This window comes from Aegilops tauschii, chromosome 7 (assembly GCF_002575655.3).
Source record: "Aegilops tauschii subsp. strangulata cultivar AL8/78 chromosome 7, Aet v6.0, whole genome shotgun sequence".
NCBI lineage: Eukaryota > Viridiplantae > Streptophyta > Magnoliopsida > Poales > Poaceae > Aegilops > Aegilops tauschii.
Genome location: NC_053041.3, coordinates 580,534,720 through 580,552,156, shown reverse-complemented (window position 1 = coordinate 580,552,156; position 17,437 = coordinate 580,534,720). Strand labels below are relative to the sequence as shown.

The following is a 17,437-nucleotide window of genomic DNA, read 5'->3' as shown; positions in this document are numbered from 1 at the left end:
TGAGGGGGATTGGTGTGTTTTTTTAGTTAGGCCTAGGTTTTTAATACATAAAAGGATAGAAAAAATCAATAAGGTGGAGAAATGAGAGGGGTTTTTTTGGAATGTTAGAGGTATAGGACAAGATCACAAGAAAAGATACATCAGGGAAATGATCATAGATCAGAGACTGGATTTCATAGGGATTTCTGAATCAATCAAAAAAGATTTTACTAAGAATGAGCTACATAATATGTGTGGAGGAAAAAATTACCAATGGTGTTGGAACCCCCCTAGGGGAATATCTGGAGGGATTTTAGTGGGGATTAACAAAGATTTATTTGATGTGGAATGTATTGAGAAGGGACATTATTTTCTGAGGGTTCTAGTTTATGATAAAAATGCCAAATTACACTGGAATCTGATTACTGTATATGGGGATGCTCAAAAGGAAGGAAAAGCCAGCTTCTTAGCTGAGTTAGCTCGATTATACCATGACAATCCTCTGCCATGCTTGGTTGGGGGGATTTCAATATTATTAGAAATGAAAAAGAAAAGAATAAACCCATGCAGAGTGATCAGTGGTCCTTTATGTTTAATGCTATAATTGAGCAAGCAGGGCTTAGGGAATTGCCATTAAATGGGAGACTATACACCTGGGCTAATAACCAGGGAAAGTCCCACCTATGAAAAGTTGGATAGGGTGTTGACGTGCCCTGCTTGGGAGGAAAAATATCCTAACTATATTACAAGCTTTTGCTAGAGAAGTATCTGATCACACTCCCCTATACCTAGATACAGGGGAAACACATAAATACATCTTTAGCTATAAGAATGCTTGGACATTGAGAGAGGGATTTAGAGAACTGATCTACAAAACATGGAATGAGAAATATAAAGGAGATATCCTGGAAAGATGGCAACTTAAAATGAGAAACCTGAGAAGAAAAACTAAGGGATGGAATAAGAATATGGATGCATGGTATAAAAAATTAAAATGGATATTATTAGGGTATTGGATGAGATAGACAAGAAAGCTAAGAGAATAGGGCTAACTGCTGCTGACAGAGCTGAGCAGAAAGAGCTTAGAGCACAACTCAAAAGAGTGATGCTACAAGAGGAGATGAAGTGGTTGCAAAGGTATAAAGATAGAGAGATCACAGATGGGGATGGAAACACTAGATACTAACATGCAAAAGTAAATGGGAGAAGAAGAAAAAACAGAATCATCTCTTTGGAACAAGATGAAGGGACTATAGAGGGGGAAGGTAGATTGATGGAATACATAACCAATTTCTACAAAACCTTGTTTGGTCACCCTGAAGAGACACAAATCTCTTTGAAAGGGGTGGAAATGGAAAAGATCAGCTCCCGGGATAGGGAGGAGCTTTTGGCCCCTTTCTCCCTGGATGAAATTCATAAAGTAGTGTTTGGGATGAAAAGAAATAAAAGTCCTGGACCTGATGGATTTCCTGTGGATTTCTATCAAGATTTTTGGGATCCGGTCAAATGGGAGATAAAAGCTTTGGTTGAAAGTTTTGCTAAAGGAAAAATTAATATTGCCAGACTTAATTATGGCATCATAACTCTTGTCCCAAAGACAAATGATGCCAAAAAAAATACAGAAATTCAGGCCCATTTGCCTGTTGAATGTGAGCTTTAAGATCATTACTAAAGTACTAATGAATAGATTAGCTAGATGTGTGTCCCCTGTGATATCCAGAAACCAAACTCTTTTATCAAGGGGAGATACATTATGGAGGGGGTGGTTATCCTCCATGAGGCTCTGAATACTTTCCACAGAGAAAAGGAAGATGCTTTGATTTTCAAAGTGGACTTTGAGAAAGCATATGATAAAATCAAATGGCCTTTTGTAATACAAATGCTTAACCTGAAAGGTTTTCCAGATAAATGGTATGACTGGGTGATGGAGACTATAAAAGGAGGACATGTAGGGGTTAGGGTGAATGATGATATTGGGCCATATTTTAAAACTTTCAAAGGGCTGAGACAGGGTGATGCTATGTCACCACTGCTTTTTGACCTGGCTGCTGATGCCTTGGCCATCTTAATGAGTAATGCATGAAAACATGATGTAGTGAAAGGGGTTTTGAGAAATGGGGAGAACAAAGGGATATTAGAGATGAGATAGAAAGTGTTAGAAATCTTAAATTCATATTAGGAGCCTTTGAACAAATGTCAGGTCTCAAAATAAACTTCCATAAGTGTGAATTGATGCTCTTTGGAAAAGCCAAAGAGAAACAGTCAATATATCAGGAAATTTTGACATGTAAAATGGGTGAATTACCCATCAAATACTTGGGGATGCCGGTGGATGAAAACATAATTAGAAACATTCACTGGAATTGTGTGACTAACAAGATTGAAAAAAGATGTAGCTGCTGGCAAGGGAAATTACTAGGGTCCATTGCTGGTAGAATTACCTTGGTGCAAGCCTGTCTAACTAACATCCCACTGTTTATGATGTCCTTTTTTTCTATACCTAAAGGGATCATCAAGAAAGCAGATTTTTTCAGGGCCAGACTGGTGTGGCAAGAGGATGAGAATATTAAAAAATATCATTTAGTGAAATGGGAAACATGTTGTTTGCCAAAAGATGTAGGAGGTTTGGGGATCCTTAATCTGGAGGTGATGAATATTGCACTTCTTGCTAAATGGTTTTGGAAAATGGAAACAGAAGAGGGGTTGTGGCAAGATATCCTTGGAGAAAAATATATAAAGGGACAATGCCTAGCTCTAATGGTTAAAATACCTGGAGATTCACAATTCTGGTCTAGTCTTATGACTATCAAAGAGATTTTTTTATAAATTTGTTAGGAAAGAATTAGGTGATGGAAAAAATACCAGGTTCTGGGAAGATGTATGGGTAGATGATAAACCTCTGAGAGAAGCTTATCCTAGATTATATGATATATGTTTTGACCATAATATAACAATAAATGAAGCCATACAAAAAGGATGGCATGGTTTCACATTTAGAAGAACTTTGCATGGCGAAACTCTGGATTTGTGGAATAGCTTAAAAAGTAGATGTGAAGAAATAACTATGCAAGGAGGGAGAGATAAAGTGATCTGGACCTTGATTGCAGATCATAAATTCTCTGTGGGATCTCTATACAGAAAAATAATTACACTAGGTCTAAAATTTCCACAAAAATACTTGTGGAAGACCAAAGTGCCTGCGAAAATCAAGGTTTTTATGTGGTTGGTTAATAATAAGAGCATTTTAACTAGGGATGTTTTGCTAAAAAAAGGATGGAGAGGGGGGAAAGACTGTGTTTTCTGTGGAAAGGAGGAATCAATTGACCATTTATTTTTTACTTGCTCAGTAGCCTCACTGCTTTGGGCTCTGGTTAAATGTGTGGGTGGGCTCAAAACCACTCCACTGACTGTTAGTGATTGTTTTGGGACATGGATAGGCAAATTCAACAGGGATGATAAGAAAATGGTGATGGTGGGGGTATCTGCTTTATTTTGGGCGATTTGGAAAAGTAGGAATGGGATTATTTTTGAAAATAAAAGGATAAATGATCCTTTCTGCACAATCAAACTAATGAGCCGTTGGTTGATTGATTGGTCAATATTGCAGATGAAGGAGCCGCCAAAAAAAAGTGCTGGAGCTGGAAGCAAGGCTGCTAGAACGAGTAGCAAATGAGGTGTACACAACAAAACAGGGATGGAGGATCAATGTAGCGAGGCTGGGAGGAACTGAAGACTCTACTTCCTGATGTTGCTGTGGCAGTTTCTTAGTTGCTGTTCTAGTAGTTGGTTGCTGCTTTTGTCTAGGTTATCTTTTATCGATGTAGTGCCCTGGTATACTGGGTCTGGGAGACTGTTGGCCTCGGTTGGCTTTTGCGTTGTTGCTCTAGAACTATGGTAGTATTAGGTTGAATGCTATGTTGCTATGCTTGGTTTTCTTTAATGAAAATCGGAAAGGGAAAGCCCTTCTTTCATAAAAAAAACCAAACGCGTCCCCAAGTGTACAAAGTGAAGACGAGATCCATTGGGACAGAGGACGGGCACATGCAGAGACTTTGAGACCAAGGACTAGTCGACAAAATATCGGTGAGGCACATGCGTGAACCTCCACCATGCTCGCTCGTGCTCGAGAAGAGAAAGGCTGACACGCGTAGGCCCTGCCGCAGCTAGCTCCTGTCCTCGGTCTTCAATTTACACATGGTCTGGTCTCACCGAAGAAACCGTGGTGTTGATCTGCTGGATCATGCATGGTGCGGACGGCTCGAAGACGGTCAATTATGGCAGTGTGGCCATAAGTTTTCGACTTTTCGCCATGTACTGTATATTGCTGGCACATACAGCATGCATGCATGTGGCACAGGCGCTCTAGCTCACGTGCGGCGACGCGTCGCGTGCCCCGCCCCGGCAGCTGCGGAGACGAGACGAGAGGCAGGCCTTCATCTGATCTGATATGGTCTGATCGATCGACCAGGCAGAGGCAGGCACGCTCGCGTCCACCCACACGTGCGGTTCGCAGTCCGCAAAGGTGATGGATGCATGCGTTGCAGAGACAGACGCGACGGGACCGGAGAAAGTGCTCTGCGCCATCGATCAAGCTGCAGGCCGACTACCAGTTGAGTCGTGCATGCATGCGCCGCGCTTCGCCACGGCCGGCGTGATCGCTCGACAGATTACCACGGCGTACGGAGGAGTAACTTTTACAAGCGTGTCAGCGTGCATATTTGTATTTTTCAACCTCCACATTTCAATGACCTTTGGCGAGTACGTTCGTACTCCAGCTTCCTTTTTTTTTTGCGAGTCAAATGAGATCGTACTCCAGCTTCCTGCTCTTTCGGGTCCTCATGCACTTGTGAAAGCATAATGCTGTGTCGAACGCAGAGCAACTGACACGGCATAGCCTTCGAAACAAACGAGCATTCGTTTGCACCACGCGCGTGCATGGGTAAAAACTGTTTTGTTGCATCACACACCATCACGTCACGCCCATGCATGATGCGCCGACCATCGGCGTTCCCAGGACGAGGAGCGCGGCGGCGCTGACCTTTTGGTCGGACGCGGGCTGTCACAACTTACGGCGCGAACCGCGCGATCGATCGAGCTGTTGATCTTGGGGACCGGTGTGAGGTCTCGTTGGATTGCAGTTATAGAAGCAGTCTTGAAATTCGTTCGTAGCGAACGATCTGTGCAGTAAGTTGCAGTGGCGTTCCTGTGGATCAATTGAAGCCGAACCTTGCAGATTTTTTTTTGTTGAGAAATCACCTTGCAGATTTGTGAACTGTTTTTTTCTGAGACATTTTTGCGAACTGGTTTTTTTGACGGTTTTTTTATGGTTTGTGGGACGGGCAATGCTAGACCTACGTAAGGCTAGCTATGGGTTTTACGTAAATCAAAACGTGGACAGTTAGGATTGGAGGATTAAGGGCTGAAGGGGCCCACCCCCTGAAAATCGGGGGGGGGGGGGGGGGGGGGGAGGAGAGATTTAGTTAAGGAAATTTACGTAACCCTTCGTAGTGAGTTTCGTAGATGGAGCATTATTGTTTGTGGGACAGACCGCTTGAAAATCCAAATAGACCGGATAAGTGGATCTGGCCCACATGTATATACCCCCACGGCCCAGAACTTCTTTCCATATGGGCCGGGCCATGATACCTTGTTTCTGCGGGTCCAGTTCCTGTGTTTGGTCTGTTTTCGGCCCATGTTGCATGGGCCTCCAAATATATACCTATGATTGCTTCCACATTTCACTTCGCTTTGTCTAAAAAAGAAACATTTCACTTTGCTAGAAAAAAAATCCCCTGAAAAATTTCTAGAAAAAATATTGATATTCTCCTGAATTGTGTAAAGTTTTACTTTCTATGATTGTATGAGTTTTAAGAAGAGGGTAGGAATTGGTATCCATGAATCATTTTTTCAATGAGCCTTTGGATCATCTCTACTTTTAATGGAGCAGTTGGTGGTCTGGTACTCTGGCTTTATTTTTGTCTTGTTTTTTTGTCCCACCTCGCACCACCCCTCCGATTTTTATTTCGCTTCGGTACCCCCTCCTCCGCTTTGCCCGCACGAAAAAATCGTGCGAACCAGGGGACTGAATAGCCTACCCAGTCTAGCTGCCACGATCCCTATCCTCTACATCTCCTCCCTTGACCGATCCAGGGGAGATACCGCCGCCCTCGCGTGTGATCTCCGCGGAGGCCAGCGCCGTGTTCGGCGTCATGGACGCAGGCTCAGCCACCTGCACGCGGCCACTGACGCACCCAATGCGGCGCTACCGCCGACCACCCGCTCATGCCGCCGTGGTCAGCCGCACCGTCATGCCCATCTCGATCACGCCCTTCTCCCCTCCTCTCTCCCTACTCACGAGCAGTCTTATCGAGGCAACCCGACGCCGACCAGCCGGCCACGGACAGTGGCAGCGTTCGTCCCTGAGTCTCAAGGTCAGTATTATCAAATTCTTACTTACGTAGTTTATTCTGCATCTCAATGAGAGGGGTGGTAATTGATCTTGAATTCGTGCCATGTGGAAGTTAGCTGATGTGGGTGTTGGTCCTGTTACATGTTGTGTAATAGCCATACCGATCCAACTTTACTCAAGGATGGAGAGGTTCAGGATATTGAATTTTTGTTGCTATTCCCAACGCCCAATGGTTTATGGTCCTATTGCTGATCCCAATCCAACTCGTTCTTGTTTGCTTCTCATTTGATCAATACATATCATATCCTTCTCGTTTATTTCACATCTTGCTTGTTTATTTTATAGCTTGATGTTTTATCCTTCTCGTTTCAGCAATTAGTTAACTGAATTTGCTCAGAAGCTTGACTGCCGAGACTAGACTAGACTAGCTTGATTTTCTTGATACATCTAAATATTCCAATGTGATATGTTAAAAATTCAGGGAGGATATTTGTTTGGCATATGAGGAAATTTTGGTTAACCAATGTTGACTCTTTCACTTGCTCACCATGTTTTTTTGGTCTGGATTACTTCTCTAACATTTTAAAAATGGCTACTGTCAAGTTTCGGTTGGCGCGGGTGTACAGCGGAGGTATATATGTGCTAAAAGCATGGGTACTAATCAACAATAAGGAGCTGTGATCATTAGAAAAAGTAAGGAACTGAACATCTGGGCCTCACACTAATTACAAATGTCCAGTGGCTTACAAAGGGTACATTTTAGCTTGTTTGAATTTCGAAGATTTAGGCCATATACATTGGTATGTGAGACGTTGTGTCCTCCCATAGAGATACCATCTAGATTTTTATTTTATTTTGGAGTTGGAAGAAGGATGAATAAGATGGACGGATGCCCCTTAATCCATAAGAGAATACATTTAGGTCAAAATATAGCTCTGTGGTTTGGGCTGAGCAAAGAGTTTAATTGGTGTTAATGAGCCCAGCAAATGCAAGTTCATCGATTTCTCATGATATGATTTCGATCTTTACCAAAATGCGGATTATACCATATTCATATGTTCGTTTCCTATGTCAGGTATGCCGTACAGAGGGGATCAAGCTGTATATTGCTATGTGGAATGCTTTGATTCAATGGTGTTGTCGGGTTGGGAGCATGAAACATGCTCTGTAGTTCTTTGGTTCAATGCAGGAGGAAGGGATGTACGTAGACCTGAAGATTTTATTAAGATCATCCACGGGCTGGGGAAGCAAGGGGAGTGAGATTAAATCAAGATTTTTTTTGACAAAATGAGGATTCAATGGCTCAACGAGAGTAAGCCCCAAGCTAGATCATTGTTGTTTTCCTTTAGTAGGATGTCACATAATTCATTTAGAGTGGAGCAGGAACATTCAGAAAGGAAATGTACATCATATATATTAGTATAATACATCTGACACTTTCTCGACTTTCACTAATAGCACATTGATCATAGCATTTGTATAGCTCATTCCGGTGTAAGTCGGGCCAATTTAGAAAATATTTCAAAGGTTATAGAAGTCAGAGTCAAACAGTACAATAAGAGATTTATTCGTGCATAATTTCTAATTCGTTTGTCTTCTAAGGATAAATGGGACTGCTATCTAGACTGTACCTTAAAAACTATTAGACCCTGCTTATAACTATTTTTCATCTTGGTGTGGTTTATAAGGGAGGCCATGCCATTAGTTTTTGTTATCACAGGCCGTGATGACCCTGATTCATTGATGTATAGTGTTGTATGTGGCCAATTACCTAAGACTGTAGTCACACTTCTCCTGATTTGCCTTGATCTGGGATCTGACTTTTGTACTGGTTGTAGTCAATCTGAATTAGTGAGGTACCTTTTGCAACTGTCATTGTTCAGTTCTCTACATTATCATGCATTTTCTTTGCTTTAAAGATGTCATGATGTTCACCATGGCAGAGAAAATATATTTTGAAGTTGTTCCTTCTATTGAAACAAGTATGATTTGGTGTGCCTATGCACGCATGAAAGCAAAAGGTCGAGAGGTTTAAAGATGTCATGTTTTTACCATTGCAGATATCCTGCTTCTGGTACTTGCCTTCTACCTCACAATGTTAACACAAAAGTTACTATATCTGTCAGACATGCCCTCTCTCGTTTAATGATGTCCTGAAATTTCCACATAAAACTTGGTAATCATGCCAAGTAATCATGCTAATTTTGAGAGAAGTTCAAGTGGCATGCCCCCATTTGCCATGGTTGCGATGTAGTAATAAGCTGCAGGACTAAATTTTATTAATGGACTGATATTCTAAAGTTAAATATGTAAGAGCATATTATATTTCTCATAATCAACTACAGTTAAGGTTCCATGCTCTTCCTGCGTTGAACGAGTTAGCTGTTGAGCAGGCTACAGTCTCTTTGTTTGACTAGCTAGGCTGTGTTGTGTACATGTAAAAGAGGATCCTTCTCTGGCTACTTGCATGTATATATGTCTTGAAGCTCTTCGGCATTTTTTAAGATAAACTCTTTCCGTTGTTTGACTAGCACAAGGCTCCAAGAGCCCGCATTTCTGCATGTATATTTTGTTGTACAGCCTATGCTGATTTGCCGACTATAATTTTCAGAAGGTAATACGCAGCAACCGAATTCTCTCGGTAGACTTTGATTTAGTCATGTGCTGAAGCAAATTCTGCCTACCTTATTCCTCAAGAGTTGAAGAGGATGGGAAGACACATGTGCTAAAGCAAAAAAGATCAGTATATTCAGAATCTACCCAATGGCTTACCTTAACTTACATGTAATGCGAGCCTGCTCACATAGCAAGAAACGTATCCTTTTATTCCGCTAGAATTGAGTATCCACTGTTAAAATTCATAACTGGAACCACAAATTACGTGGTCTCTGTGCAATGTCCCCCGTAACCGGTTGCTCTATATCTTTCCTCTCTCAAGCGCACTTTTATTTCTGTATTCCATGCTATGGTAGTATTTTTCTGCCGCAACAATTTGTTTTTGTTATCTTGTCGGCGATAGTGGCAGGCCGTTTTAACAGTGCGATAATGTCATGAGCATTCTAATTATATAGCAGATGAACTGGCAAAAACATACTTACACTTTTGAACCTTCATAAATTCAGAAATAAAGTCGAGGTTGTTGCTTAACTGATCAAGTAATTGCACTTTTATATAGTATATAAACTTGTTTCAAAACTTTAGTTTAGTACATCAACTTGCTGATATTTCGGGGAACAGAGTTGACACCGTCAACTAGATATGTGGAACTGCACATGTTCTTGTTGAGTTGCTTCTTGGACAGGTGTGTCTCTTTTTATGATATTTTGTAAGATTTCATTTTGGCCCCCACACTAGCAGATTACTTGGAGTTTACGCTAATCATTTGCTTACCATCCAATATTCTCATCATTTTCTTCTTAATATAAACCAAACTTTGTGTGTACTGGATATGGTTATTACTCTATCTGTTGAAGGTGCAATAATATTGTTCTCTTTCTCCTCGAGGACGTCCCCAACCGTGTGAAGGTGTTCAAGGAAGGAGGTTCAGAATCATCATCGTAGAATGGAGACGCTGCACATGTTGTCATCATGGTATGGAGTGGCTACAACTCTAAGTGGAGGTGGTGTATATGTCGGAGTGATTTATTCTGTAAGCATTTTCTTTACGTGTGGTGTTTGATTTTTTTACCAAATCACACTTGGTGTATAAGTTTCGGCCCATATTGATTTGTAGTGACAAACCTGGTGTGCGGCTTGTTTGGCTTGTTTGGATCTGCCTTCTTGGCTCTCTGGGCATCATGAGCGGCGCATGTTCCACGCCCCATGATGGTGGCAACGAATCGGCACGAACATGGGGGAGGGGATCAAGATGGAGAGCGGGACCGTTGGCGGGGGATTCCTCCTTGGAGGTTCATGGGGAAGTATGGTGTGAAGAAGAGAGGGTGCCATGACGAAGGAGAGTGGGCATCATCCAGTTTTAAAGGAGAGGACTCTAGCGAAAAATGCCCCGCTACGACGGGAAACCGAGCAGGAAAGGGACGGTCCGACAGGAAACTAAGCATCATGGGGTGGGGTTCTTGTGTTGGGACTGCGTGTTGGAGATAACACGGCGGATAGTTTGGACAACCACATTTCTCCCTCACATATGGGCTGAATTTGGTGTAGTCCGGACTATTGAGGCGGTTGGATTTTGCGGAGCCCACTGGGCGCCCCTCTGATGTCCAAATACGCTCGGACGTATGAGGGAGAAATGAGTTTCGACCTTAGAGACAACCTTAATCATGTGTTTGATTCATTTATATGCATTGTAGCCCGTAACAACGCACGGGCATTCTACTAGTATAATTAAGGTTGTCGGATCTACAGAACATGAGTCCATACGTCCATAATTTCATTCAGACTTCAAACCATGTTTTTGCTTTTAGAAGTCCAGATATGCCCCCCACTTTTATCTCTATGTGTTTTATTTTTTTAGTGTGGTTTTTACCCATTCTTTTTTGGCAGCGTTTTTACCCAAAATTTGTGACGGTGTTGAAAGTTTACATCCTTTAATTTCCCATCATTCCGATAGTCCGCTTGGAGAGAACGAAGCATACCACTAATCAGGCAATCATCAACGACACAATTTTCTTACCTCGGGAATATGACTAGTCAAGCGATCGTCGATAGAGAGCCATGTCTTTGCTCCATTGCTCTTTAGTTGTCGCCCTCTGGGTCGTCTCCTACCCATGCTCGTGGTTGCAAGGAAAGGAGTAGGTGAGCGGGCTATTTTGGCTTGATCATGTCGACCGAGCGGTGCAGATAATCAAGCTAGATTGCCTGTGTTAAAAATGGGTTGCATGTCGCCACTCGGATGAAAAGTGGGTTTTCATCGCGGGGTACATGAAAAATACATGGAAAACATCTAAATTGGTACTCCCCCCGATCATGAAAAAATGTCGCAGTTTTGAACGGCACTTTTTTTCGATCAAAGGGAGTACCTTTTTTTTTGACTATTTACTGTAGAGCCACAGCCCAACAGTCTTTTCAGTCCAATTTTTTTCCAGAAAATTTCGCTCACACCTGCATAAATCTGCTTCTAGCACGTAGGCATGAGGTGTGACTAAGGTCGCTGCAACCACTAGGCTACATGCCCGTTTGTGATTGGTCACGCTTTGGACTCAGTTGCCACATCTGTTATGTTGGCTTAGCATATCATAATCACGGGAAAATGGGTAACGAGATAAACATTGTCACAACATCGCAAGTTCGTGGTAAAAATGTGGCAGAGAAAATTAAAACGCCTTAAAAATACAAACAGGCAGAAAAATGAGAAATTCGCTTGATGTGTTTTGATACCATGTGAAATCAAGAATTTGGATTTTTTTTCTTTTGGGCGAAAGAATTTGGATCTCTTAATCGTGTTTTTCTAATTTTAATTCTCTAATCCGGGTGCGATCCCAGGAAGCCCTAGAGTGCAGCACACAGGAACACAAGATGTTCTACCGGAGTATTATCGTAATCGAACAAACGCCATCGTCCGTGACACGCCTCGTTACTTGATCCGTCCGTTGGGTTAAATAAACAATCACAAGAGTCAGTTAACCAACCTTTGTTCCATGGATATCGTTACCAGGAAGCTCTGCAGGAGGACGAGGAAACAGGAACACCCCGTGCCAAGAGAGACAAAGAGAGATCGACAGGGGATCGTCGCCAGATTTCTCCCCGCCAAACCGCCGCCTCGGGCGGCCGTCGCGTCCCGCTCCGCCGCATTTGTTTAAGCGCTCCGGCGATGTGGCCTCCCCGCGTCCGCTCAGCCTCCGGATTGTTTACTCGCCGGCGAGCGGCTCGAGCCTGCCTGCGTCCATGATTCGAGACATGACTCCTCCCCTCTCCGACTACGGGAGGCATGCATACGCTCTCGGCCTGGCTCCTGTCACTTCTCGCATTTTTCTTCTTCGTTGGAGCAGTAGTGCCTATAGCTAGCTAGGCTTTGCTTGACACGCATGCAAATTGGTTGGTGGCTGTATCCTGCCGAAAAGATGGGCACAATCTCAAGTTACATGCGGCCTGGCGCTGGTAGGCAGACATGCATGGATCTACCCGTACCATCATTATTAAGCTGTTTATTTGGAGCAAATCTGCACCTTAAAGTTAGAGTAGGTCGTTGGATAAGACGGCTAGGCTATTACTTTAGATCTAGCTAGGGTTGTGTTGATTTGTTCCAACGGGTTGCTGCTGCCGGAGCCAATTTGGCGAACCAGGAGTGCTCACAGGAGGCGAATCATTGGGGCCGAGCCGCCGAGCGGATCCTTCACGAGCACTACTTCACAGATCGGACGGGTCACCTGACGGAAGGGTCTGAAACGGCGAGGACTTCTCTGATGGCCTTCTGTTGCCAACTGAAGTGAGGAACGGTGTAGCTATCGGCTGTTCTCCTGAACAATCCACAGCTTTGTGGGGGAACCGATCCGGCATGATCCGTGTGACACGGCTTAAGCTCCGTGCTGTCAACTCGCGCGCGCCTAACAGGGTCGTTGTCTAGCTCGATTCGCCATCAGCTAGGACAAAATCACTGTTTTGAACTTTTTGGAAAAGTTAAGCAGGATTTGACCCCACATTGAAAGTATTTCACGAATCTGACCTTTTTCATCACGCCTGCGACGGCGGCGTTATGCTCCACACTATAGCGCCTCGTCTCATGGCGCCATGACGCTGCCAGCGTGGCACCGTCGGGCCCAGAGCTGCGTATCATAACGCCGGGCGTGGAGGCGCTATAATACGGCCCAAATAGCGTCGGGGTCTGCGGCGCTATGCCTCGTTGCCTTGCAGCCGCAGCCGGCCCACCACGCCACGCTCGAACAGAGACGGCGGCGGCGGCGGCGGCGCCCCTCTCTCCCCTTGTCAAATCTTCACTCAAAATCGGCTGGATCTTAAGCTTTTTTTCGTGGATTTCGTCGCCCATCCATCCCTAAAGGTATTCCCCTCCGATCCCCTCAATTTCATCCGACAAAACCATCACATTGGCCCTATTTTTGCATGTTTAGGTGAAACCCTAGTTCATCATCATGTTACAGTTTTGTATGGATTATTGTGATTGTATTGAGTAAGCATGTTTAGGTGAAACCCTAGGGGCTCCATGGTTCTATCTAAATCAAAAATCAAACTTGGCTGATCAGGCACATTGAAGCAAAGGCTTCCTTGCTGTGTCAGTTTATACTAACATTCATAGCTTACACATTTTGGGCGGCTCTTGAAAATTAAAACAAGGATTAACATTCCTAGCAAGACTGCATTAGCTATGATCTGATTAGCTAGTAGCGGTGTATTTAAGTACACCCGCTGAAAGAGTAGTCTAATTAGCTAAATGCAGCTTTGATGTTTCTCAAGACACAAATTGGTGCTACTACGACAATTGGCTAACATCGGCAGCATTTTATTATGCACCTTTGCCTTGTATGTTCTGAATGATTAAAGTTATGATTCTTTTTTTCAAATAAGTAGGATGACACTTCTCAGTGAGCATTATGATAAGGGTCACCGTGGGCGGCTTATGCCGGATGAGAGACAGGTAATACATATTGATAATGCTAGTTCATACTTGTTAGTACATTGATGTTACTGCCAATTGAAGTGTTCAAATGAATCTGTCAGTACAGTTGAATATTTTGTCACTGATTTATTCTAGTTTGTATTCTTAGTTTACATGGATCTATACTGTTCTAACTTGTATTTTTGTAGGTCTTTTGTCCCCTGCGCCTAAGGGCTCATGAGGCTTCATCCAATAAGATGAGATATGATGAGCGGTACACACAGTACATTGAGAGGCTGGGACTCCTTCCGTTCATCCAGCTTGTCACTCGGTCGACGCCAAGCATGAACCCTTGTGCGATCACCGCGCTTGTTGACCGCTGGAGGCCGGAGACTCACAGTTTTCACCTCCAGACTGGGGAGATGACTGTGACTCTCCAGGATGTTTCGATGATCCTGGCACTTCCCATCGAGGGAGTTCCTGTTTGTTTTAGCACTGGTGCTGCTGGTTGGCGCGCTAGGATGTTTGAGCTTATCGGTGCGGTTCCTGCGGTGCCGGAAGACCCGACTAAAAACCACTGAAAAAATAGCGCGCTATAACGCCGCTAATAGCACGCTATAACGCCGCTAATAGCACGCTATAGCATGTAGAGAATTGTCTCGCTAAATAAATTAATGTACAATACCTCGCTAATAGCACGCTATAGTACGCTAATAGCATATTTTCAGAGGCGACGCTATTTTTTGTAGCACGCTATTTTTTCCATTGCTAAAAACAGAGTCCCCGCCGGCGCGACTTATGTCTGGATTGTAGAACATTTTAGCCAATGCCCCGATGATGCTAGTGAGGAGATGGTGCAACAATATGCACACGCATACTTGTGGTATGTGATCTCGAGGACTCTGTTTGCAGATGGTGGTGGCAGGACCGCTCCATGGATGTGGCTGAAGGCATTATCTGGTTGGGATAGTAAACAGAGCTGGGGTTCGGCGGCACTGGCCTACTTGTACCGTTAGGTAATCACTTGTACATATTTTTTCATGATATTACACCTGCAGACATTCTCTAATCATACCGCTTGTGCCTCTATGTGCAGTTGGATGAGGCGTGTTGTAGGCGCAAAGATGAAGCTAGTATTGGTGGTCCGTTGGTCCTACTTTCGGTTTGGATGTGGGAACACTTCTCAGTTGGACGACCGAGAGTGATTGGTTACGACGCCTGGGATGATCATGACAACCCGCTACGGAAGCCTACATGGGCGTACAAGTGGGACAAGGTTTCAGAGTTCACTGGTGACCCAAACAGGATGTACAGGGAGTACACCAATGAGTTTGACACGCTAACCTCGGAGCAGGTAATAATTGTCATGTTAATATTGAGATTTCCCAGTTTGTCTGAGTTTTTTTAATGTTGCATATTATTGTCATAAAAAAATGTTAACATTAGATGCATATCATTAGCTCCAATTTTTTCTATTGGCTCCCTGCTTGTTCTATTTTGTAGGTGACATGGCAGCCATATGGAGCGCGGGACAATTTTGCTTTCATCCCTGATTTCCAGTTGAACCCGAAGTGCACGGGTGAATCACATCTTTGGCTGATGCGGTGCCCATTGATATGCTTATATGCAGTCGAGTTCCACCTTCCACAGCGTGTGATGACCCAATTTGGGTTATTTCAGGATACACCGCCGAAGTGGAAGGACACGGGTGTCGCGCTTCACGGGTGAGAGTGCATCTTCTGTCTTTAGCATTGTAATACTATTTCAGGCTACTAATACTTGTCATTGTCAATATGAAGCTTGGACAAAATGAAGCAGAAGAAGATCAAGAACTGGGAGTCATATCATGACAAGTTCATCAAGAAATGGAATTACGTCATGAGGGTGGCTAATGATAACCGACAAGTACATCTCCAAGAGTACGATGAAGCTGCATTTGATAAATATCTTCGTTGGTTTCTTAGCGAGTCCCGTGTGGAGTTATGCCCGCCTGCTTATGAGGAGGGCATATTGGAGGCGCCCACAGGTTTTGAAGGGACTGCCAACCTTGAGTATAACAGGCTCATCAGAGAGGGCAGACAAACCGGATTCGCTCCTGTGATCAACTTTATTGTAAGTTTTGCCCCTTTCGACGTATCAACATAACTAGAGCTCTCTTGTTGACATGTTTGTTTTCATAGCGCACTGAGATCTCACGCCAGATTAGTGAAGCCGGCCAAGCACTCGCACAACCTCAGGGTAGGGATTCTGAGAATGCCCTTAGAGAGTTTGTTAAGGTATGTCGTGAGAGCTTTTTGTTTACATGTTCTGTGTTCAAATCCAATAAAATCTTTATTTCGCAATGTCACAGTGTAGCGCTACTCGGTTACGTTCCTTAGCTCATCTTCTTGGTTGCCGTACTGTCAAGGCCGACATGCCCACCCAGTCGAGGTCCACTTCTTCTGAAGAGGAGGTATGAAATCTGTGTTACCATATATTTTTTAATTCTTGCATATAAAATATTCATCATGCTGTGATTGCATAGACGAATGTTCCCATCATCATGTGTGCACCCGTATATATGTATAAGTGTAGTTCTAGAGTCCACATGTATTGCTAATTACCATGTGGAGTTATGAACTGAACATTGCTTGTTGCATGTTTCAAAGTTGATGCTATGATTCGTATTTTGTGAATTGTGTTCCACAAACAAGCTATATGTTACTTTATGATTTATCTTTACTCAAACAAAATGCTGAATTTCTTGCTGGATGCAATTCCACTCAAACACATTCCTTATTTTTCAGGCGGCCGCCGAGATGAACTTGAGGGGGTTTATGGATGATGCACCTCAGCCTAGTCAGCCTATTGAGCGGCGTCACTTCAACTTAAAGCCTAGGAAGACCTTCAACCGTTATACACCGGAGGCATGGAACAAGAAACAAAAGAGGACCGTTGTCGAGTCCGAGAACGAGTTTGAGGACGAGGAGGAACCGGCACCGAAGAAGGTTCTAAGGAGGTTGAAGAGGGTCGGAGTGGAGCCGGGGACGAAGAAGGTTGTGAGGCAGGCGAGGGGGAAGAAGTAGATGTATTTGTGAACTATTGAAGTTGTCACTTTAGTTAGATTCTATTTGTAAACTTGTTGTAATTGTGGACTTGATGTGAACTTGTCGTAATTGTAGACTTGCTGTGAAGTTTTCGTAACTGTGAAATTCTTGTAAACTTATCAACTTCCTGCCAAGCATAGCGCCTGGTCATGAATCATGGAAGAGCTTAAGTATGCGTGTGGTGCTATGGTCTGAATCAGGGCATAGCGCCCCTTGTATGGGAACTATGGTATGAACCATAGCGCCTCTGCGCATGGCGCTGTGGTATGAAGCACAACGCCCTTGCCAGTGGCGCTATGGTATGAAGCACAACGCCCTTGTTGGCGGCGTTATGGTCGAGAGACCGTGCCACGTTGGCTGCCTCGTGGCGCCGCGAGTTGAGGCGCTATAATGTGGTGCATAGCGCCTCCGTTGCAGGCGCGATGAAAAAGGTCAGATTCGTGAAATACTTTC

At 43.8% G+C, this 17,437-nt stretch overlaps 1 protein-coding gene and 2 long non-coding RNA genes across 3 annotated transcripts; all 3 read left to right on the top strand.

Moving 5' to 3' along the window:
* The first annotated feature begins 6,042 nt into the window (after positions 1-6,042).
* On the top strand, positions 6,043-8,257 carry LOC120968221 (uncharacterized). Its single transcript, XR_005762462.3, has 2 exons — positions 6,043-6,410; positions 7,464-8,257. It is a non-coding gene; the product is annotated as an uncharacterized lncRNA (long non-coding RNA).
* A 6,063-nt stretch (positions 8,258-14,320) lies between these two features.
* On the top strand, positions 14,321-15,626 carry LOC141027432 (serine/threonine-protein phosphatase 7 long form homolog). Its single transcript, XM_073504463.1, has 3 exons — positions 14,321-14,380; positions 14,995-15,252; positions 15,402-15,626. The coding sequence occupies exons 1-3, from the start codon at positions 14,321-14,323 to the stop codon at positions 15,624-15,626; spliced, it is 543 nt and encodes a 180-aa protein (XP_073360564.1).
* Positions 15,627-15,999: 373 nt separating this feature from the next.
* On the top strand, positions 16,000-17,103 carry LOC120969627 (uncharacterized). Its single transcript, XR_012188600.1, has 3 exons — positions 16,000-16,174; positions 16,249-16,350; positions 16,685-17,103. It is a non-coding gene; the product is annotated as an uncharacterized lncRNA (long non-coding RNA).
* The last annotated feature ends 334 nt before the right edge of the window (positions 17,104-17,437 follow it).